General features: G+C 36.4%; 2 protein-coding genes across 2 annotated transcripts in view; both read left to right on the forward strand.

The window, feature by feature from the left end:
* The first annotated feature begins 3,082 nt into the window (after positions 1–3,082).
* LOC134846885 (DNA ligase 1-like) lies at positions 3,083–22,333 on the forward strand. Its single transcript, XM_063864299.1, has 10 exons — positions 3,083–3,350; positions 3,546–3,708; positions 4,099–4,177; positions 4,520–4,699; positions 6,924–7,080; positions 14,964–15,046; positions 15,690–15,787; positions 16,744–16,856; positions 18,625–18,785; positions 22,117–22,333. Exons 1-10 carry the CDS (start codon positions 3,335–3,337, stop codon positions 22,225–22,227), a joined length of 1,161 nt encoding a protein of 386 aa, XP_063720369.1. The 5' UTR covers positions 3,083–3,334; the 3' UTR covers positions 22,228–22,333.
* LOC134846886 (protein chibby homolog 1-like) overlaps positions 12,011–23,660 on the forward strand; it is a 270,708-nt gene continuing 259,058 nt past the window's right edge. The window contains exon 1 of the mRNA XM_063864300.1: positions 12,011–12,024. The gene's annotated coding sequence lies outside the window, so the exon portion shown is untranslated. The remainder of the gene's footprint in view (positions 12,025–23,660) is intronic.

Here is a 23,660-nt window from a genome sequence, read left to right on the forward strand (position 1 = left end):
TCAGTAGAATTTAATAGAGGGGGTAAAACTTTTACTGTAATTACTGGTTGATACAATGATAGTCGAGTAATTATGGGAATATTTAACTGTAATCTTGGGATAGTATTTGGATGTTATGGTCTTGTATATCTTGGTGAAAGTCGCGTCGATTTTGTAATCGGTTTAATGCAAAATTTGAAGTCGAGTTCTATCTAAATGTGGAATAAATAATGAGGGAGTTGCTTCAAAAGAGTTCCAATCAAGCATTGATGGTTTAGTAGTGTTCTGTAACTTTTGATATCTAGTGTTTAAAATTTGTTGTAAGCTTATTGGAAAAGTGCATAAGTTTGCTAGACTTGTTTTTGAAGGTTATGATAGTAGTAAAAATGTTTTTGGGAGAGGTGATGATGCTGTTCCTCATGAAATCTTGATTCAGTCTTACAGTAAATTTGGTTCACCGTGCGGATGATGATAGTTCGTCCAATACGGTGGTCTTTGGGAAGGTGTTGGGGGATTAAACGAGTTTTATCTTATCAGTGCAGAAGTTGGGGTTGAACCTAAAAAATCTGATGGTATGTTTGGTGTATATGGTAGTGAATTTATATTCTGAATTGTGAGAGTAGATGCTACAGTGCTTCTCTGCGGGGTTGATGAGGTTGATGGTTCGGATGGTGAGCTAATATTGAATTGAACTTTTGCTGTTGTTAATTTCCTATTTCTTCTTCAGTGAATTATTTGTCTATCGATTGTTGTTTCTTGTGATTGGTGTAGACAATGATGTCTTGTTCTGCTTAAATCTTGAGGCAGTATTGGGCAAATTTCATAAGTTTGTTCGTATTGTGGTTCACTAATGGTGCATTCTAATGTGCTGTGGTCAATAGTTCTGATAGTCGTGCTTGTCGCTCTTCATAAAGGGTTGGTTTTCGACGTAAGAAGTTTGGATAAGTTTTTCAAAATTGGTTTGTAGTGTTTTTGGGTTAGTTTTTGTTTGGGGTCTTTAGGTTGGTTTAATTGGTGGAGAGTTTGTTGTCGGAGTCTGATCAGCAAATTTGAGTTTTTTGTTTTTGTTTGTTTAAGAAGCTATATGGTCTTTGTAAAATTTTTTTGGCTGTCTTTTAATGTGTAGCAGCGAAACCGTTCACTTTGTATTTTATGAGCCGTGTGGGCGGATTATTTAAAAACTCAAAATTATTGCTTCTTTTTCGTTCCATTTTCCGAAAATTTCATCATTTTTAAAGCGAACTCTCTAAAACAATGGTGAATTTTTCGAGAAAAAAAATTACCTTGGTTTTAAGTTATTTTAAATTACCAACTCAAACGCCATATAAAGTAAAAAGTGATCGATTTCGCTTCTAGTTACGCAAAAAATAGGGAAACATAGCCTGTTTCAACCAATTTGGAACGATTTCTATGAGGGGCTCAATTTCCGCTAACGCGTTACCAGTGCGAAGTAGATTGCGCATTAATTGTCCTAAATTGGTTATATTGCCAATAGATAAACCCTCAATACTTTATGAAAAAATGATCACAGATAAAACACTTTTTCAAGTTTGATTTGAGGCCATCAGTACCTTTCGGCTGATATAAAAAAATTACGTCAATTTCAGCTAGTTAAAAAGTCGAAGTTTGCCTTCAAAAAAAACCATCCCGACCACAAATATTCCATTATTTTCGTTATGAAAGCCGGAGCAATAAAATGTTCATTCCGTTATTTTGTTTCAAGAAATCAAATCATAAGGTATTAAAGTTATCTTATTTGAGAAATTTTTTAATTTCCGATATAAATTATTCAACTGGATAACTCCGTATCCTTGCATTGTAAAAAAGAGATCGAAAGGTTTCACGCTAAACACAACTGATTTTTCTTCCGATTTTCGAGGAAAATGGAATATTTATGCTCGGTGTGGTTTTTTTTTATTATTAAGTCAATTTTCGCCGATCGAAATAATAGTTTTCAACAAAATTTTTTATATCCCATTGAAACCATTGACTTCCCCAGTTCAAAATCAAAAAGATATTTCACCTCCAATTATTTTTTGTAGAGTTCTGGTGGTTTGAAAATTGCCAAATCGGCCATGTTCTGACTAATTTAAGCGCGTTTTGAAGAGAGTTTATTCATAAAGCTGAGGGCTTGTTTATGCGGGGCGAATTATGGCGCCCAACATCATCGTTCCAAATCGATTTGAGGCTATCTAATCGGTCTTTTAATTTCGTACGACTCAAAATTTTGCACTTTGATATCGTTCAAAGTTTAAAGGTTTTCAATATTTTCTTTTTCCGAAAAAAATATGACATGATTTAGGGGACAATGGAAACATTCAGGGCTTTGCCCTGGTATACGAACAGTCTTTGTCTTAATTTTGTCGAAAGCAAACGTTTTTTCAGCTCAAATTTTCCTGTCCCATCCGAGAAAAAGAAGGAAGTTTCAAGTAAGAACCATTTTATTTTCTTCTACGTTGGATTGAGCGTGTATCTTCCTATTATTGAAAATGGGGCAGATTTTTTATTCGGATGCGTTTTAGCTTCTTTTTCTTTTTGTTTTCTTTTATTTTGTTTTCAACGCAAAATCGTTTGAAATTTTTGGTGTTTGATCTCATTTCGAGCAAATAAGGTGAGCGAGCAGCATTAAAATAGCTTTAAGCCGTGAAAACCTAGTTTTATTCAATTAAAAATAGTTTTGGAGGTTGATGGCGCCATTTTTGGACTAAAAAACTTTCAAATTTTTTTTTTCACAATGTGACATTTTTTTGGACTTCTACGATTTTTTTTCGTTTTTCTATTGATTTTTTTTCCAATTTGCCTGTTTACCAATTGGCCTATTTTATTATGACTGTCGAATATGGTCGGAACATTCTGTGCTTCTTGCACAGTAACCTGCCGTCTCTCTTTTCATATGCAAATCATTCATACAATTATCGAGCACTATAATTTCTTCATAACGCTCGTAATGCTCGTTTGTTTCTTAAACTCACGATGCAAAAAATTTACGGTGGCTACTTTCAATCATCGTACTCAGTATAACTTTCTATTCTTCAAAGAGAGATGAATTATGGTCTAAGGACTTTTTAATACGTGTTGTTATTTACTCTATAAGGCTTCAATTAGAAGCAAAACAATATATATTTTTTGTATAGATCAAATCAAACTTAGAGCAGATGATTTTGGTGGCTAATAATTCACGTGTATCGTAACAGTTTCACGCTGTTTTAACTCGAACAATAACGCTGGTTTCAAAAACTGAAAGGCTCTGCTTTTCATATATCACGTTTCCTTTGAAATCGAAACGTAATTTGGGAAAATTTTTGACAGCGCGGATTTAATTTACTCCTTTCTTAAAAAAGAAAAGGAACCAAAAATGCCGGGTGAAAAAGGTGAGTTTTTATTTTTTTAAATTTTTTACCTTCTAATCTAATCAACTTTTTCATATTTTTATACCAGAATTACAAAAAGTGTTTGGGTGGTCGCTTAACTAAAACCTAAATTGTTTCATTTAGCATCTCGTCTCGGAGCTTCTTCTGTTGCTGCAAAAGTTGTGATCGTAACATTCTGTGATATTTATGTTTTAGACAACACGTCGCAGGATACGCACCGAAGTAGCACTTCCGCTATGTCGCAGGCGGGGGGAAGCGAGTTGCCACCTCTGCCCACGTGGGTAGACAAGGAGTACAAGGGAGTCAAGAAGGAGTTCCATGACATCAGGGGAAAAATTATGGAGGCACAGCCAGATAGGTTTGTACTTGTTAATATCAAAGGAAGTTTTCTTTTTGCAGAAAAAGCGAAGAGCAGAAATGTTCAATAGCGGACCAACGCGGCAAAAAAAAACACGATTATTATGATTTTTAAACTACCCTATCCAAAAAACTGATCCAATTTCCTGCGCAGCTATTGCCAGGGATGGATTTAGACGAATCCAAAGGATCCGTAAAAACTAAAACGAAGTCCTCATCCCCTTCCTTATTGTGAGTAATAGTATGTTAGTTAAATACTATTAATATTGTAATAGAATGTTAATATTGTTCATTAAATGAATGCAAAAAGTTATACTGTAGTATCTAACCCTCCTTCTGATGTTCCAACAAGGGGGACTTGTTTTGGTAAGTCTGCGTTTTGTTGTTTCAGGGAGCCATACATGCCCTACTGTTTCAACTCCTTGCTCGCATACACAAACACAGACGTTTCTCATTACGCATTATACAAGGTAACTGCACAAATTAATTTTTACTTGTAAAACCTGTTTTACTTGTTTATACTTTTTACTTACAAAACCTGATGAGTTTTAACTTATTTTCGTATTTATGTCGCTTATTGGGTCTTTTCTGCAATTGGAGAATTTTTTTAAAATGTTGCAGCTCTAATCAAGACTAAAAATGTGTTTTAGAATGAAAAATAGCCCACCAATTACTATTTGAGTTAACTGATTTTGCATGAAAAAAAAACATGTAAACACCTGAATCAAATGTGATTTTCAGCCAAAATTAGTGTTGGGACGTAAATTCTGCTTATCCTCGGAAGGTTCTGTGCATTTTGTGTTTTTGTATAGAGGTACGAGGAGATGCCGGGCACGTACTGTCAGAGACGGACTGCAATCAGGATCACAGACCCGGAAGTGTCGTGGAAGATGGACAATGTCCTGTTCCTCTCAGACTACGAACTGTACCACAAACCATTTGCTCATGACGAAGAAGAAGAAGAAGACGAATTTGAAGACGACGGAAAAAAAGTTAGAGGAAATTTTTTGTATCAACCGTCAATATCCCCAAAACTCCTCAATATCCCCTCCCCCAATCCAGTCGATTTAGAAAAAAAAATTGACAACACATTAATGGAGCAGTTTCAGTTTCAGCCAGATTTCAGGTTTTCCCTTTGGTACTAGTTTCTGTTACAAACTTCGCGAGTTTTATCAAGTTTCTGAGCTTTATCAAGTTTTATCAAGTTTGTCGCACAGTTCGAAAAATTAATTGAAACAGTTTTGTAAAATTAAAAAAGAATCATAATAAGGAAAATATAATAGAATGTAAAATTAGATAATATCAAACATATAAAAGTATATTATTGCATCCCGGGTTGACCAAAACTTCTTATCATACAATTTTCACAAATGAAAAACTTGTTATCATATAATTCATTCAATGCCATACGTACAGAAAACTGTATGAAATCTCTTTGATAAACACTTTCCATATATGATTTTTTATGACAAATATTTTTCCATAAACCATAAAGTTGATTTTTTTTTCTAAATTTCGTTTCTGAAAAAATTTGAGTTGTGTTCGTAACCCAACGCAAGCGACACAGACCTTGGTTTACTCAAAGCACCAAAGGTTGGCCGGTCTTGCAGTTACAAGGCATAGAAAACGAGCTGAATTGCCTTAGAGATGTCTTTCACAAATGATCTAACAAAAGTAACACACTTTCAAATTTTGGCAAAACTTTTCAACGATGTTTTTTTTATTTGAATTTCTAAGTTATCAGATATTTATCAAGGCATAGATAAACATTCCATACAAAAAAAACAATAGTTTTCTGTGTTTTTGAAAAAACTTATAAAGCGAAAAGGAATAAAAAGGAAATCCAATTTTTGTGTATCCAGAACTAAGTTATCAACACGGAAAATTAAATTTAGAAAATGTTTGCTTGAGTACATATTTGAGAATTGTATGACAAGCAATTTTTTTTTAAAAAACTTTGATTTTTTCATCACCAGGCTGTCCACTAGAATCAAACAGCCTCAGAAAATATATTATATCTTTTTCAATCATGCTTCGAAATCGTATGAAAATTGCATGACAAGCATTTTTCCATATTCTTGATGTGTGGAATTGTATGATAAGCTTTTTCGGTGTATGGATGGATACCAGTGTAATTATAAAACAAAGCTATAGGTAGCCGGTTGTTGCGCAAGTAACGCAGAAAAAAACTCCAACCAGGCTTTTAAAAAAACGGAAAAAAAGTTTTTTTCTTCTTTTTAGACTTGTGACGTCTTTTGCTCTTAGATTAGGATATCAATAAAATAGGAAGCATCTCGCGTATTTGTTTTTGATTTGAAAACAAAACTAAATATTGCACAGGAAAAGCTAAATTAAGCTTCAAAATCTAGACTTCCCGGAGAAAACTAATATAATCATGACTTAAAGTAAGTTTTTCGTCGTGTATTCAGAATCAGACAAAAGGCTAGAACTTTGACACCGAGAAAACTTACTAGAAATTTTCTCGTAGTTCGAGTCACGAGGTACAGGTCTTTGAAATGATAAATCTATACTGAGGATTATTGAGGAATTTGCTTTTGCCCGGAAAAAACTAAAACACACGGGAAGACGATGTTACTTCCCGATTCAGTGGTCGGACCAAAGTTTTCATTAAAATTGTTCATACAAAAAAAGGAATACAAAAATATAAAAACCTAAAAACATAACACAAAGAAATATAATAAAATGAAAAAGTACAAAAACAATAGAAATAACCAGTTGTTGTGATTTCGTCTGAGAACATTCCCTTCCGTCTCCACTGATCGAGAAAAACGGTTCAATTAAGAATTTGATTTTTTTTCAAACTTTAATAACTTTTTGTCCGAATTTCCTATTATATTTTCTCGTTAAAAACTTATGTAGAAAACATTAGAAAGACAAAAATAACCGAGTGCTGTACACTAGAAATGAATATTCCATCACGCTGATTGGGGGAAAAGTTGAAGAAAAACTTGATAGATTAATAGAATGATAGAAATTGTCAAGGCATCTTTTTGGTTTTTTTGATTTTTTTGGAATCGAAGGAATACATGTACATTTGGAAATATGTACATACATAATTATTGTATACTAGCAATTTTTTGTGGTACCTGATTTTGCGTGGAAAACTGAAACACACCCGAATACAAAGTTCCTCCCCGTTTTTCAAATGATCGGAACAATAAACATTTTTTTTTTCAAAAAAATAATGGATTTCAGGAAGATGAGGAAACCGAAGAAAAAGTTGACGATGGCGAAGAAGGTCAAGCAGATGACGCAAAAGAGGGGCAAGAGGGTGGAGCTCAGAAGGACAAAAAAGCCAAAAAGAAGGAAGGCGAACAGGAAAAGAAGAAAGCCAACAAAAAGAATACCAGCAGTGAGTCATCCATGATTTATTGTTCCGGCCACTTCATCGCCACTTTCCGACTACTAAGCCTATGTTCCTATAACGGTGGTCGGAATTCATGCATATCAACCAAATAGTTTTGGTTAATGTTCCAGTCAATCACAAAAGATTGGGAAGAAACTTTGGCTTTGTTAAAAAATTAGGATACCACTCGTGTTGTAAAAGAGTGACTTAAACTAGGAATAGATTAAGACTGTGGATGATTAAGATTCCTACTAAAATAGTAGGCTTTTATTTAAAACTAAATAAAAGACGGAGATTCTAACTAAGATAAAATACGTGTTAAAAGATTGAATTGGTTACGTTTGTTTTGTTACGTATCATAAAAGATAGTGTCCAATTCAGAGTCTACCAAAAGCCGATGCGCTTTTGGCAGGTATATAAATTAACAACTAAAGGTCGGCGGTAAGTTAAGATCAGAGGTTAAATAGACAAACCATAATACTTTTACATTCCCCGCGAAATTTATCTCTAAACTATCCCTTTCGCCTCATCAGAAGGGAATAAAACAAAAATGATTAAGCACTAAGATGGATGAATTAGTAAGCGCATTATCTAGGACCCCCCCGAGAGTGGATCTAGAATCGTTAATACGAACTTGGTAAAGGGCCCAAAAGGCGTATTATAAACTGAGAAGAATAACACGGTTGTCAGATGTAAAGGGTGGGTGTACAAAACGAGGACTACCAATGATCGAGCCCGATGGGCCGGACGGCATGTTCGTCAAACAAAAACAAAATTCCAAAACAAAGCACCTTAGATCGAATAATATGTATTCGCCGAGAAATAACTGTAGGTTAGTGACAAAAGGCAAGTAAGGAACTGAAATAGCACCAGGGTGACTAAGATCATAAGGTATGCAGAAAGTTGTCGTAAAATTAAGCGGAATACTGGGTATAACCAAAATGAATAAATCTAATTGTTATCCGATGGTAACGCCCCATGGGTGAACAGAACTTTAATGGAGTTCGGCAAAATTCTATAGCCAAAACAAGGGTATAAATGTTACCAATCATCACCATGACTTAAAATAACAGCACTAGAGGTTTGTATGACCCTAGGGTCCTGGAATGTTAGGCGATAAACCATAAACAGAACCTATAGGTGCTAAAAGTTTTACAATGGAGTTTTGATAGGTTGAGAATGTTTTTGATGACATCTGTTTTTGAGCTCCTGCGTCTAATCAGATTCCCGATTTGCTGCTTTATTTATAGTCCATCTTCTTAGCTCCTCCAGCGTCATTGGCCGTCCAAGGAGTTCTATCGCCGAAATGATAGAGGAGGTGTTCAGCCAGTCTGGGTCAGATACGATGGGTATAAATGTAGGAGTTGAAATTTCATTAGATAGGCCCGATGGGTTAAATCGGGTGGAACAAACATCAGGGCTAAATTTGACGTTCTTGTCTGGGCTCTTTTGATCGGCTGTTTTTGAGGGCTTTGGGTCACTTGAGTACGCGTCGATATCCTCCCGCAAGTGAACTATGGTAGGGCGTGATGAAGAAGGTGGTGTTAATGTTGTCAGGTCTACTAGGTCGACATGATGGCTTTCTACCGTAGTTGCTTCCAACGTTGAACACACTGAGACGAAATTAGATGAACCGAATTCTGGGGCATCGCGGTCTTCCTCAGTTAGATCGACTATACTGGTAAATACTCTCTCACCTAGCATCTTGGGGGGCTGCCTGGTTCGCATGGGTCTCGTGTTTTGACGTGTAAAAATTTCCGATAGTTTTTTCGAGGGTGGTGATTTCATAGGGGATGAGGCTTTCCTTTTAGCAGTACCGGACAATTTCTGTGACTTTTTAGTGTGGTCAGAAAGTATTTGTTTCGGTCCCATCTCCGCCATGGTAGGTTGATCTCCAGTAGATTTAGGGAACTTTACTCCGGGATTCTCTGAAGGTACCGGCATATCTTGGGTCGCTTCATTACTCTCCTCCCTAGTGTCTAAGAGGATCAGCTGTGGGGTCGCTTGAGAGTCTCTTTCGTTGTCACCGGAATCCAAGTTGATCAAAGGAATCTCATCTAACTCGACCTTCTGGTCGGCATGGTCTGATGTTTCTAACTTAGGATCTGATTGGTCGGGCATTGGTGGTTCGTCTCGTTTCGTGGTTTCGAGCAGTGTTTTCTCCTTGAGGTCTCTTAGTGTCATTAGGTCACTCGCATTATCATCTGACATATCTTCATGTGAGTCAATCGTCACTCCGGGTTCGTTTAAATAACTTTTAAGAAGTTCGGGTTTACCCGGCGGGCTTGGTTCTTGGTCAATCTCGAGGCCAATCGGTGTTCTCAGTCTCTTTCTCTGTTCTTCTTCCTCTCTGAGAAGAGTTTCCCTAGAACTGTTCATGGCCGCGTTTCGTCTCGCAATGTCGAGCTCTTCAAATTTCCACTGAAGGTTTCGTTTCTTCTGGGTTGTTTTTGAACTTTTGAATCCGACATTTCTTGGAGGTTTTGCTGTTTTCCTGAGTCCTTTGGTCGCGTAAAATCTGACTAATTGGTCTCGTTTTCTCGGACTTGGTTTCTTCTGAGTGCACTGTCTTTTAATGGCTAAATCAGATTTACGTATTATTTTCCCATTTTTTAGAGTCACGGTGTGATCTGATTCTCTTACAATTTCGTCCTTGAGTATTCTATAGTAAGGTTCATTTTTCATTCTATCTTGGATTTTTCGATAAACAATGGTCTTACCCGACGGGTTGTTCAGAATCGAGTCCTTTATGCCCAAGGCATCTCTTTTTTCTGACCGGGAGAGGACTTTTACTGGGGATCCTGCACTTGTTGGTACATATCTCACTGCGTTTGAGATATCCTCCGAGGATGATGAATGATCATCGGCATCTCCATCTTCAATGTCGTCAGGAGCGTCCCAGTCATGTCTTCGCTCTCGGCTCATTAGTTTTTTGCCTTTATCTATACATAACAAAGTTTTATTCCAGTCAAGGTTATTCGAAGAAGGTGATTTAACCAAATTATGCCAGATAGTGTTTGGGGATCTACCGAAATGTGCTTCGAAAGGAGAGCAGTTAAGCGACTGTTGAGTTACTGTTCTTAAGCATTTTATTATTTTCAGGAGTGCAGATTCTAAAGAAGGTTTTGGGCGTTCTTGTGCCATCACCAGGAGTCGTTCCTTAATAGTCCTGATTAGACGTTCCACTAATCCGGTAGCTCTGTGATCACCCACTGGGCTAAATATCACCTTTATGTTGTGATCGTGGCAAAATTCTCTAACTTCCTTGGAGATAAAACCAGATCCTTGATCTGTTCTAATTGTCCTAGGTATCCCGTGTAAAGCGATATATCGACTAAGGAAGTTAATAATAGATTTAGCCGATGTACTAGATGTTATTTGGGCTGATGGGAATTTTGAAAATCTGTCTACACACACCAATATGTATTTTTTTGTTCCCCATACTAAAGGTAACGGGCCAGCGAAATCTAATTCCATTTCTTGGTTTGGTTCTTCGACCATTGGGAGTTTCCCTAGGGTATTGTGTTTTATAAGAGGCTTCAGATTTTTACCTGCTTTTACGCACTCTATACAGTTTTCACCGTGGACTTGGATTTCGCGGTAAATTTTCGGCCACCAGATGTATTGTGTTGCCAGGCTTTTCATTGCGAACTGGCCGGGGTGAGCTTCATGAAGTCTGTTCAGCATAGTTGATCTTAGGCATGCTGGGATTACTAAACGGTTGTCCAAATAGAGGCATCCTCCGCTGACATGTAGATTATTCAAATATGACTTATAATAGTTTCCGAGATGTAGGATATCCTGTTTTCTATCTTCCTCGATTGCCTTGATTATCTTTTTCAGAATTAGGTCTTGTTTCGATAAGAGGGACATAAATTTAGTGTCAAATATTTCCGGCCAAGAGAAAGGGAATAAGTTAACTGTTTTCTTCTTGCTAGGTGATCGATTCTCGGGTTTTTCCGACGGGTTACTAGTGTTTGGTGTTAAAACGTCCGTGTTTTCTTTAATAGTGTTTTCAGTTTGTTCTGCCATTTCTTTCAGGATTTTAAAATTCGTAGAAAAGTCGTTAATTTTACAGGATGAGTCACACAGTTCTGTACGCGAGTGAGAATTTTGACACACTGAAATGTTTGAATGTTTAGATATCGCTTGGAAAATTTCAGCGGCATTAGCAATTCGTTTCTCACGTTCTATTTCTTGACTGGTCATATGATCTGTTGACTGGCCAATCGCATTACAAAAAGTGACGTCATCTGTTAAGAAATGTTGAGAGAATTTATTTCTTATTTGCGCCCACGAATTTTTTGGCATAAGGTGATCAAAGCCTAATAGTGTACTAATCTGGTTTACAGAAGCGATAACGAACTTCTCGTCATCCAGGGAAACTGGTACGGGTTCACCCGATGGGTGTCGGGATATATAGTCGACAAATCCCATATCTTTACCGGGTAAATGTTCTACAGTAAAGTCGAACGGTAATAGTTTATCCGCCCAACGGGTGAGACGTGATTGGGCCGTTTTAGTGTATTTATCGTCCTTCAGTGCTCCTATTAAGGCTTTGTGATCTGTTAAAATTGAGAATTGTTTACCCAGTAGATAATTTTTGAAATGATCTAGTGCCCAGACTAATCCCAGTAATTCGAGTTCGTTAGTGCTGTATTTCAGTTCGGCGATATTCAAAAATCTGCTAGCGAACGCTACTGTCTTCCAATTCCCCCAATGGTCTTGTTCGATTGACGCGCCCAATCCTAAATGTGAGGCGTCACATTTCACCCGAGTGTTCAGTTTTACATCGAAATGGTGATTTGTCACAGTATTACAAATTTCGTTCTTGATTTTTTCAAACGCTTCCGTATGTACAGTGGACCACTTAAATGGTTTATTCTTTTGCATGAGTTCTCTGAAGGGTGTTGATAAGGACGCTAAGTTTGGTATGAACTTATTAAATTGGTTAATCGATCCCATTAAGGATCTGATGTCCTTAATACAGTTTGGTTCTTTTAAATTTCTGATTGCGTCAGATTTGTGTATCAATGGTGTCGTCCCTTTTGCGTCAATTCTAAATCCCAACCATTCTATATTATGAGTTAAAAATGTGCATTTTTCCCATTTTATGGCAAGTCCCTCGTCGTCTAGCGTTTTTAACACATTAGTGACTAGCTTTTTATGTTCTTCCTCGCTACCTACGGTGGCGATTAGGATGTCGTCAAGGTAACAATGAGTATTTGGTAGTTTTTCCGTCAAACGGTCCATTATACGTTGAAATTCATTAGGCATGTCGCCTAGTCCATAGAATCCGGTTTTAAAACGGTATGAACCCGTTACTTCTCCCCCCACAATATTAAAATTACACTGATTGCTTGCCTTTTTCGAAAGCGGAATTTGGCTGTAGGCGTATTTTAGATCTATCGATGAGAACCAGATGTTTCTTTGATCATGGCCGCTAATAGTGACTGCGACGTTGTCAATTAGTTCGAATAGATTTGGCATTTGATATCTATTACGAAATATTTGTTTATTTAGTAGTTTTGAGTTCAACGCTAGTTTTATTGATCCATCCCTTTTTGCTGTAATCACGATGGGGGAAATAAAACAATCTTCAGAGCATCTAGATAGTTTTTCAATGTGTCCGTCACTCAATAGTTGGTCGATGCATAGTTTGACTTTGGGGAGAAGATGGATTGGGATACGTTTCCCTTTCACCTGTATCGGTTTTATCGGCTCGTTAAAATAAGTATTAACTACGTAGTTTTTTGATCTACCAGTTCTTTTTATAAGGTCTGAAAAGTGCTTTGATATGTATGATTTAAACTCACGTTGGGATGGTGTCTCTTGATTTTGATCCTGTTGGATGTCGGATGCGAACTTTATCTGGTTGACATTTGTCCCGATGGGTGGTACTTTCTGATTTTCCCGTGACTTTGACCCGTTGGGTGGAGGTTGTTTTTGAAATACTACAATACCCAAATTCGGTAGGATGTCGTTTCCTAGTAGATTTCTTTCCGCCCCTTCTGTGATAAAGAGTTTTTGATCATTAGCCTCCCATCCTTTCGATTGGATTTTCACTCGAACTTTTCCAATAATATTGATCGTACTCCCGAAACCCTGGTATGCTTTCTTTGTTATCTCGTCCACCGGTTCTAGCTTTACGAATCTGTCTCGTATCTTCAGTTCATGTAGTAGGTCTTTCTTCATGAAGGAAACTGGGCTTGCAGAGTCAATTTGAATCTCGGTATAGTAGGGGTTGAATTTTCCCAGAGCTACTTTTAGTGTCTTTTTCAATTCTACTCCTTCGTGATTGAATACGGTTCTCACTCCGCGCTCTATTCTGTCTTCTACGGCATTTATTTGATTATTTGTGTCGATGGCTAGAACTAAGAAGTCGTCTAGGTTAACCTCAAATTCGGGGTTTTCCTGCGGGTTGGCCCGGACATTTTCGTTTTCTTGGGGTACCCGATTCTGATCGACGATGTTAGTTTGAGTTTTAGCTGAACTCCTGCAGTGTTTAGCAAAATGTCCTTTCCGTCCACACGTATTGCAGTTTCTATCTCTAGCCGGGCATGTGGATAGGTGTCCTTTTTTGAATTGCTGGCCGCAATTACGGCACTTGTTATTTTCGACTATGTTTAATGTTGGTTCGTTCTTCACATATTGTGATCTTGGTCCTGGGTTGTAAGTTGGGAATTTTAGGTACTGTTGATGGATTTTAGTACCTTTTTCGTGAACTAGTACGTAAGATAATACATTTTCTGGGGTCAAGTATTCAATGCATAGTTTCTTTTGGATCTCGACATTTCTCATGTTGGTTATGAAAATATCTCTTACTAGTTCTGACTCGAGTTCCCCCAGTTTACAATTTTTTGCTAGTTCTGAAAGAATTTCATGGAATTTTTCTAAGGACTCATGTTCTTTCTGTCTTCGGCCGAAGAATTTGAATCTTTCGTATGTTAGGTTTGTAGTGATCGTGAAAGTCGTTTTTAATAGTTCCCAAAATTCTGCGAAATTGATATCCAGTATTTTTTTTCCAGGGTTTTTATGAGAGAAGCATTTCTGTCCTTCTTTCCCGAGTGCTAGATATAGCTGTGATTTGAGCTTCTTGTCAATATCTCCTATTTGAAGTCCGTTGAATTTGGCGTTATCTTCCGCCCTTCTCCTTCTTACTTCTTCGTTGTAATTTTGTACTGCTACTCTATGACGTTCCTCTTGTTCGGCCCGACGGGTCTGATCCTCGGATGTGTCCAATGGTTCTGCCATAGGGTAAATTAGTTCATCTCTTATCGGTGGGTTAATTACATCTTCGATGTCTACGGAATCTTTCGCAATAATTGTCAGTTGGAATTTTTCCGCCCACCTTTCCCAGTCATGTTGATTTTCATTCGATGAGTTATTCCAGAAAAACTCTAATCCGCGTAGGTTTGATTCATTCGACTGCGCCATGTTAAAAAATTAGGATACCACTCGTGTTGTAAAAGAGTGACTTAAACTAGGAATAGATTAAGACTGTGGATGATTAAGATTCCTACTAAAATAGTAGGCTTTTATTTAAAACTAAATAAAAGACGGAGATTCTAACTAAGATAAAATACGTGTTAAAAGATTGAATTGGTTACGTTTGTTTTGTTACGTATCATAAAAGATAGTGTCCAATTCAGAGTCTACCAAAAGCCGATGCGCTTTTGGCAGGTATATAAATTAACAACTAAAGGTCGGCGGTAAGTTAAGATCAGAGGTTAAATAGACAAACCATAATACTTTTACAGGCTTAGGTTGGTTTTGTTTCCAGCTGTGATTTCAAGAAGCAAACAAAAGGCTTGTAGATAATCATTTGTACCATTTGACTGAAGCACTTTTAGTGAATCAGATTCAGAAAAAAATTCTCTATTTTATAGCTAAAAAGCAAGATGATCCCAAAAAGAAGAAAGATGAAACAACAACTGAGAAAAAGAAGAACACGTCACAGAAAAAGAAAGAGGTAAATACTTTGGCCAAGATTCAAAGCAAACAATTGAGACCACGAAACACTTCTTTGAGTCTGAACCCTTGCATACTAAAAGTTTTCACTTTATTTCCCAAAAATAGAATTTTCTATAAGTTTTGTTATTGGCATTAACTATATATTACAATAAAACTATATTCGAGATAAATCTAGCTAGTTACCCGAGGAAGAAAAGGTAAAGGGCTAATAAGGTGCCCATTAATATTCTAGAACCAAATTAACATCCTGCCCCAGAGCCGTTTAGGGGGAGGGTGTTAACTTTGTTTTGAGTTTTAATCTTTTTTTTTTAGTTATAACCAGCCAGAGGCCTAACCCAATGGTGAACTACTTAGGTTATTTTTTGTTCTACTCTTTTTCGGTTGACCACTGTCGTTGTGTCCGACTTTGAAAAGCATAGCATTATGAGAGCGCCTCAACTCGAGAAGCCAATCAGAATAGAGCATTTTTATGCAGCTCTTAGCATTTAAATTGAACGCTGTGGTAGAGTTGGAGTATCTGAACACGGTTGTCTATCTGGGGGGTGGGAGTTGGGGGGGTGGGGGGGTGGGAGGGGGATGTTAACTTAATCTCTATTCTATCCTAAATAATTGAATACTCATGATTTGTTTATTTGTTTCAGAATGAGGAGGGCAACGAAGAAAAAAAAGAAGACGAAGAAGAAGAAGATGAAGAAAAAGACGAACAGGAAGACTCCGAAAAAGCCAAAAAAGAAAAGCTGTGGGTTTGATCAAAAATATCTTAAAATCATAAAGTGTTGTTTTGAGTTTGTTCGAAACAAGCGTCGATGCAGCGAATATTTTTTGAGTGCGAAAATTAAGATAATTTTTTTTTAATATTGCGCATGAGTATCGGGTCGGTATTGTTTTTGTTTCTCCGGGCTCCTAGTTGGTACAATTTTTGGCGAATTTTCTAACGTAAAATAAAAACCAATGATCAGTGGTGCATACAGAAGTTTTTTTTCATGGAAAAATAGATACCCATAATTGAAGTGGAAAGGGTGGTAGCCAATTCTCCGCCCTATATACAGCTCATTAAATTGAAACTGGATTGTGCTCAATTCGATATTTCAACATTTTGCACAGTGAAACAAAATTTAAATCTAATCTTTATACTGTTAACCAGTGGATTTTCAAGGTCGGGTATGGGAACCAAATGTGTTCGGTTTATGGTAGTCAGTTAACCAGCCAATTGTCAAATCCAATAACTTGAAAAAACGCTTTGTTAGTAAAAACTAACAGGTGGGGTTTAAAAGGAAAAAATACTCTTATTTTTTAGTTAACCAGGTTTAAAACTTCACAAGTAAAAAAGTCTTCTTTTTCAAACTAACCAGCCAGAGGCCTAACCCGATGGTGAATTTTAGCTTCTTTTTATTCGCTCTTTTCTTTTTCGGCTGAGCACTGAAATTGTGCTCGAATTTATAAGCCATAGCATAATGAGAGCACCTCGACTGGAAAAACCCACAAAGCTACGATTTACACGCAAGAGCCCATCTTGCTAATTGCAGTGAGTGCGATTCGAACCTGCAACGTTACGATTGCTGGGCACCATCACTACTGGAGCGTCACAATGCCATATGGATGATGGATGTTGATAAGCCCTCAAATGGGGCTCTATTTTTAAGAGCATAGGGTAGGGGGGGGTCTCTCATTGTAAATGTATCTGGTGTGTTACAGGAAGAAAGAGAAAGAGGAGATCCAGTACAGAAAGGCGAAAGACATCTGGGTGACGTACAGCTACGACTACATCTTCGAGAAGTCGGAGAAGAAACAGGACGGACTCTTATCCGGTATGTAATGATGACTCATCTATAATTTGATTTTAATCACATATAACTTCTGTTTTTTATTGCTTTCTTTGAAGTCTCTAAGACATTTGTGTTTTATGCTGTCTTAAGCAATGCCTTCAGTGGTATGCTTCCTGAATAAAAATTAATTGTTTTACTTTCAAAAACTGTTGTACTGCAAAAAGTATTCTCAAAAACTGCCCTAGTGGAAATTTTAAATCTTCCCTTTTTTCGCCTCATTCAACACACACTCGATCGTTCTGTTCAACGACAAAATTGACAAATTTTCAAACTTAAATAAAATTTTTATCTTCTGGCATAGTTTTTCTAAATTGATTTACGAGCGTTGAAGTACTTAACTTACCATCAAAAGTGGTTTGTTTGATTTACAGGAGCGCTTATGAAAGACCATTTTGCTCGCTTAGTTGTCCAAAAGTGGTCTGGTATTTTTGCTGTTGTAACCTAATCATGACAATTCAATTTGTGCTCATAAAATCAATGAATAAATAATCTGTTCAACAACGATCAAAAATGCCTAAGAGATTTAGGCACCTAAAATTTCTACAAAAGGGGGGCTTTCAAAATATTTTGGAAAGATTTATTGATAATTTCAGGTTTTTATTGATCTTTTGATTTCCGGCTCTCTCAGTGGCTCTTAAGAAGACATGTATTGCCAAAAAGTTACGGCGCTACAAATTTTAATTACTGTTTGAAAAATTGAAAACAATACCTCAAGGTAAACCCGCCCCCATATTCAAATTGTATAATAAATTCGTTTATGAATCAGGCACATTACAGAAACTATTTATTATAAATGCACAATTTTTGTAATGTAAATGTAAATCAAAAGAATAATCAAAGCCTGAAATTATCAAAAAAATCTTTTAGGTCGGAAAGTTTTCTACTTCGAAAAAAGATTTGAAAATTGTTCCCGGTTATTTTCATACATAGGCTAAAGCGAAGTAAGTTTCCACTTTTTTAGGGTAGTTTGAAGATTGTTTCAAATAATTTATTCTAATTGGCGTTTTATTGCTTCAATTTTGCTTGCACTTCTGTATTCGATTATTGTCTATTAAGTCTAGCGTCTAGAGCAGACCCGTCTTCTTGTCATTCACCTCGAACACACCCCCCACTCATAAAAACAAACAACAAGCAACAACTATGAAGTTAGAAATTTTGAAATAGCCGGGAACGTGGAAAAGTCCCGAACTCGATACCCTCGACCCAACAATCCCTAAATTCGTGAGATAATCAAACCCTTCACCCATTCAACATGTCCCTGCTATGGGCTTTTTTCATCATATTTTCACGATCCCATTCAGGGGCGGATTTAGGGGGGGGGCTGGGGGGGGGGGGGGGTACGGACGTTCCTCCCCTCTCAGGGATTCGACCCCCTGCCGACCCAAATGGTCCCCCCTTTGATACTTTTTCAGAAATCCATTTTTGGCCGACCGACCCTAAAATTTTTCTAAAGGCGCCTTGGGCGCCAATATATACTAACTTTGAGGGGGAGCGCGCGCCAAAAATTTTTTCAAAAAAAGCCCAAAAACGGCTTTGTTGACTGGTTTTTCAAAAATCTGTATGCAGCGCAGAAAATTTAGCCAAAATAGGGGCAAAACAGTGCTTTGGGAGAGCTCGAAAAATCAATTTGGTCGACCTAAAAAAAAAAGGTCGTCAAAATTTTGGAAAATTTTTTGAAAATCTGCCCCCCCCTCGAGAAAATCCTAGATCCGCCCCTGATCCCATTAGTTATCTGTGTGTTCGTGTTCAGCTGTGAGGAAGAACAAGAAGTACTTGAAGGATGTGTCGGATGGAGTGTGGGACAAGTTGGTGAGTGACAGACGGAAGGCATACGACAAGATGGTCAAGTGGAGGGAGGAGCAGGAGTACGCACTCAGACACGGACCACCACCCTCTCAGAAGAAGAAAAGGGTAATTTACACATCATATATGCAAAAGAGTCTCCCATATGCGTGTTTTTGGAGACTCAGCAATAGTTTTTGATGGGGGCGGACTTTGAAAAAGTTCCAAAATTTGTGTCGGCTTTTTTAAGGTCAACCAAATTGATTTTTCTGACCTCTCCCAAATCAATTTGCTCTAGCAGTTTTATTACGTTTTCCATCCAATCATACTCTACAATTATTTTACCTAAAACGCTGCTTCGAGTAAATTTATAACACGACTGCTCGTATATCAGGGCAAAGTCCTGAATGTTCCAACTGCCCCTATATCCATATCGAATAGTTTTTGGGAAAAAGAAATATTGAAAAACTATAGACTTTGGACAATTTCAACGACCAAGTATGAAAACCTGAGCCGTGCGAAATTAATACGACCGATTAGCCTTTATTGCGACTTTTTAACTAGCCATTTTGACGGAATTTTTTATAACATTCAAAAGGTACTTGAGCTTAAATTATAAAAAATATTTTACCTGTGATCATTTGTGCTCGCGGTGGTTTTTTTTCAGACAAATTGCGACTTTTTAACTAGCCATTTTGACGGAATTTTTTATAACAATCAAAAGGTGTTTTGAGCTTAAATTTTTAAAAATATTTTACCTGTGATCATTTTTCGTAAAGTTATGGGTGTTTAAAGATTTCCAATTTGGGCAATTTGGGACAATTAACGCTCAATATATTTTGCGGAGATTTAATCCGTCTTAGAAGTCGTTCCAAATTGGTTGAAGGAGGTCTAATTGCCATAATTGGTTTGTTAAATTTGAAGCTAAATTTATCACTTTGTACTTTAAAAGGCGCATTTTTACAAAAAAAATCTCACTTTAAAAAAAATCGCTGAATTCATTACATTTATGTTTCCATGTTATTACTGCTCCATAGACCTTAAAAGGCAGTAGGAATGTTCAAGGCATTGTCCTGATACGAGCAGTATTGTTCAGTTGGTAACAATTTTGTTGTGCGAGATAATTCGCCAAGCATAAATATTTCGCGTTATGCTTTCAGGAATCTACAAAATGCGCAAAAATTTTCCAGAGCATGGCCAAATTAGCAATTTTCAAACTCCCAAAATTTGCAAAAAATGATCAAATACTTATCAAATTTTATTTTCAAAGAATCGATATCTTCGAACAACTATTATTTTGATTGCCGAAAACTGACTGAATAAAAAACCACGCCCGTTCTGTGTCGGAACAATCAGCTGAAATGTCGGAATAGTAAGTGTCGGAACAATCATCTTGTTCCGTCTTCGAAAGTCGGAACAATCAGATAAAATAACTAAAACTACACGTAATTAGAATAAAACTGCTGTATTGGGCAAACTTTTTAGTGTTCCGACTGCTTCCTTTTATCAATTACAAGCGTTTTGATATTAAAAATTACTAAAAAAAATTTCAAAATGAGATAATTTTTTAAACTTGACAAAATTATATATCAAATGAGAAAATTATATATATATATATAATTCTATTTCAAAATTTCACCCGCTTCACTAGCAATTGAAAAGAATGAAAAAATAAACGATTAGGCCGCCTTGGTTTATTTTGATGCTTGCGCATTTAAAAAATTGTTTTACACTTTAATTAGCCCAATTAATATCATAGTCGTCAAAAATAGACCCAAAATCAAATCACCAAATTTCAACAAAAAAAATTCGAAAACCTTTTTGAATTTTTTTCATATTTTGTTGCACTAAGTTTTTTTGATTTCTTTTGCCAGATTAGAGCTAAATGAAGTTTCAAAAACTAATTTTCTATTTGCAAAATAATTTTTAAGCCTAAATTGGTAACTGTTCCGACCTCTGAAAATGGGGAAGAACTTTGTTTTCGAGTGTGTTTTAGTTTTTTTTGGCTTTTTGTTTTTATTGGCATTTTTTTGTTTGGCACGCAAAATTAGATACTACAAATAATCATCGGACTGGGTTGATAAACTCAGACAAAAAGCCCTTCTGTCAAGCTATAAAGTTTTCCCAGTATCTAGAAAAAAACGGTTTGAAATTTTTGATTTTTCGTCTTAATTCGAGCGAATGAAGCAAGCGAGCGGGCTTACAGCAGCTGCATTATGCCTAAATTAAAACCTTATTTTAAGCAAGTAAAACTAATTTTTGGCGTTTTTTTTAGCTTCATTTTAGAAACCAATAATTTGAAAAAGTCAAAAAATTTCTGCAAAAAATTTTGAAAAAAAAAATATTTTTTGAATTTTTTTTGTAGATTTTGCCTGAATTATAATTTCATGTCAGAATTTTTCATCACACCAAGCAGAAAAAACTACACTAATTTTAAAAAAGTTTTCTAAACCTAGTTTCCTGAAGATCATGGTCGGAACAAGTAACTGGCTATCCTTGTTTTCGTATATAACAAACGTTGCTCGATTGCTTTACTCGCTCAAGCCGGCTTTTCTCGACATTTTATGGAAATTTTTGTAAGTCGTTCGAATCAAGACTAAAATGACTTTAATATGATATATCACTCGACACTGTCCGATGATTATTTGTGGTACCTGATTTTGCGTGGAAAACTAGAAAAAGTCGATGAATACAAAAGTAAATCACACCTAAACACAAAGCTCCTCCCCATTATTTTTAATGGTCGGAACAAAAATAACCCAATTATGAAACAAGTTTTGATTAATATAATCATTTTCTATAATAAAAATTGCGCTAAAAAGAGATAACACTTAAATTAATATAAACGAATATAAAAAAGAATTGTTCACAGTTTTTCGCAAAAAAATCACCTTTTCAGCAAAGTGTTGACTCTTGCAGACAATTTTCTTTCCTGAAAATTAGACACAAACTTTGATCGGAAACAATTATTTTGGGGTTTTGATCGGTCGCTGAAATTGCATACATCATTTTTTGGTTGTTCGATCAAAAAATTGATTCGGCTTTCTTTAATCATGTTCAATTTTGGTTTCGATAGTTAAAATCACTACTGGAACTTGGGTGAAGAAAAAAACATGTGTAACAAATTTTGGTCAAAATTTCCACAAAAACATCAAATAACTATCTTGAGATCATTCTCTAACCGGTCATGAAGAAACGGTATTCAATATTCTCGCTATGATAAATGGTAGGATGATTTAAAAATAGCCGCGACTAAAAGTTACTGTAACGCGAACTAAAACAAAGCATTTGAGGTGTTATGCAACAGTTTTTCAAAAAATGGTTTGAAAAATTAATGAGATTTTTGGTAGTGTAGAACGTGAATAGGGCGCTTAGTTCAGATCATCCTTCCCAATCAATCTTTTGGGATTATAAGTTAGAACTTGAGAACAAAATTTATTAATGAGTATGTATTATTCAGGGTGAGGAAAAATCCACAAAAGAGAACAAAGACGACGAAGATGCGGAAAAAGATCCGACAGACGACAAAGCCGACGGCCAGCAGCAAGAAGAAAGCGCAGAAATGGAGTAATAAGCTCATCATTATGGCGCACTGAAATAGAAAAAACTCCATAATCATATTATTTCTTCTCGTAACAAAAAAATTACTTCCCTCAAAATTCAAAATAATTGTTCAATTTGGTCTTAGACAAAAAAGCTCAAGCTGGCACAAAAAAGTTCAAGTCCAGACAAAAAGTTTCAAGCAAACAAAATAAAAGTGACCAGCCGGAAACTTGAATAATTGACTGCATACGAAGGCTCTCAATATTTGTTAAATCCCGGTACGCCCTCAGTTATGTTTGATTTTTCCCGATAAAATCTCAGCTTTGCCACAAATTTGCTCCATTAACGAAACTTTGCGCTGCGAAACTTTTTGCTTAGAAACAACATGGCTCAAGTAAGTAAAATGAAGTTGACAGGCTGGAGATTAATTTTTTGACTGGATACGAAGTCTCTCAATCTTTGTTAAAACCCACGTCTCTCAGATATCCGTATTTTCTCTAAAACCTTCTAGAAAAATTATCCCCGAAATAAAATAACTTTTGATGGTCGACTCACTTGAAAAAAAAAACAAATTATATATGTTCACAACCAGGGACGGATCTAGGATTTTCTCGAGAGGGAGGAAACTTTTCGGCGGTGAGTTCGCCGATTCCATGAAAAGGGGAAGCGTCCACAAGCCAACGCCCCCCCCCCCAAGTCTACCCCCTTTTAGAGCAACCCTTTATTTAGCAGAAAATTGATAATAACCAGATAAAAATATCTATTTTGCACGAACCAGCTGAAAAGTTGTAGGTGACGATCCCGAACTCTTTTCTTGCAAGGCGCACTGTTTTTTTTTGTGCATGGCCACGAAATTGCGTCAAAGTTAGCAAGATTAATTAGTTCACAAAGTGTTTGCGGAATCCACAAACAAATTTTTCAATCGTAAATTTTGTCGGCACTTAATTGCTTCTCAGTATCCTCATCTTTTGGCTTCTGTAATGCTCAATGGATTTTGAGAAATTGTACACAAGTTTACGCGAAAGTATTGTTCCGACTTTCGTAATAAAAGTAACGGAATATTTAAGCTCGGTGTGTGTTTTTTTTTCTTCAGACAAATTTCGACTTTTCAACTAGCCATTTTTGACGTGATTTTTGGTATCATTCAAAAGGTATTGTTGTCCTGAGCTTAAATTTGAAAAGTTATTTTACCTGTGATCATTTTTTGTAAAGTTATGGGGATTTAGAGATAGTCATTTTGGCCAAATTGGGATAATTAACGAGCGATTCATTTCGCTCTAATAACGCCTAAGCAGAGATTTACTCCGTCTGATAAATCGTTCCAAATTGGTTGAAGGAAGCTTATTTGTCATGATTGATTTATTACTAGGAGCAAAATGTATCACGTTGTTCTTTATATGGCGTGTGGGGGGATAAATTTCACCAAAATTCTCAAATTAAAAGGAAGTTCATTTTTTTATG

The sequence above is a fragment of the Symsagittifera roscoffensis genome, chromosome 5, assembly GCF_963678635.1.
Source record: "Symsagittifera roscoffensis chromosome 5, txSymRosc1.1, whole genome shotgun sequence".
Lineage (NCBI taxonomy): Eukaryota > Metazoa > Xenacoelomorpha > Acoela > Convolutidae > Symsagittifera > Symsagittifera roscoffensis.

Bases quoted from the DNA above. Each gene is read 5' to 3' on its own strand.
- LOC134846885 (XM_063864299.1), top strand. The intron at 7,081-14,963 runs GTGAGTCATCCA...TCTATTTTATAG, and splicing joins CAACAAAAAGAATACCAGCA to CTAAAAAGCAAGATGATCCC. The intron at 18,786-22,116 runs GTAATTTACACA...TGTATTATTCAG, and splicing joins CCTCTCAGAAGAAGAAAAGG to GGTGAGGAAAAATCCACAAA.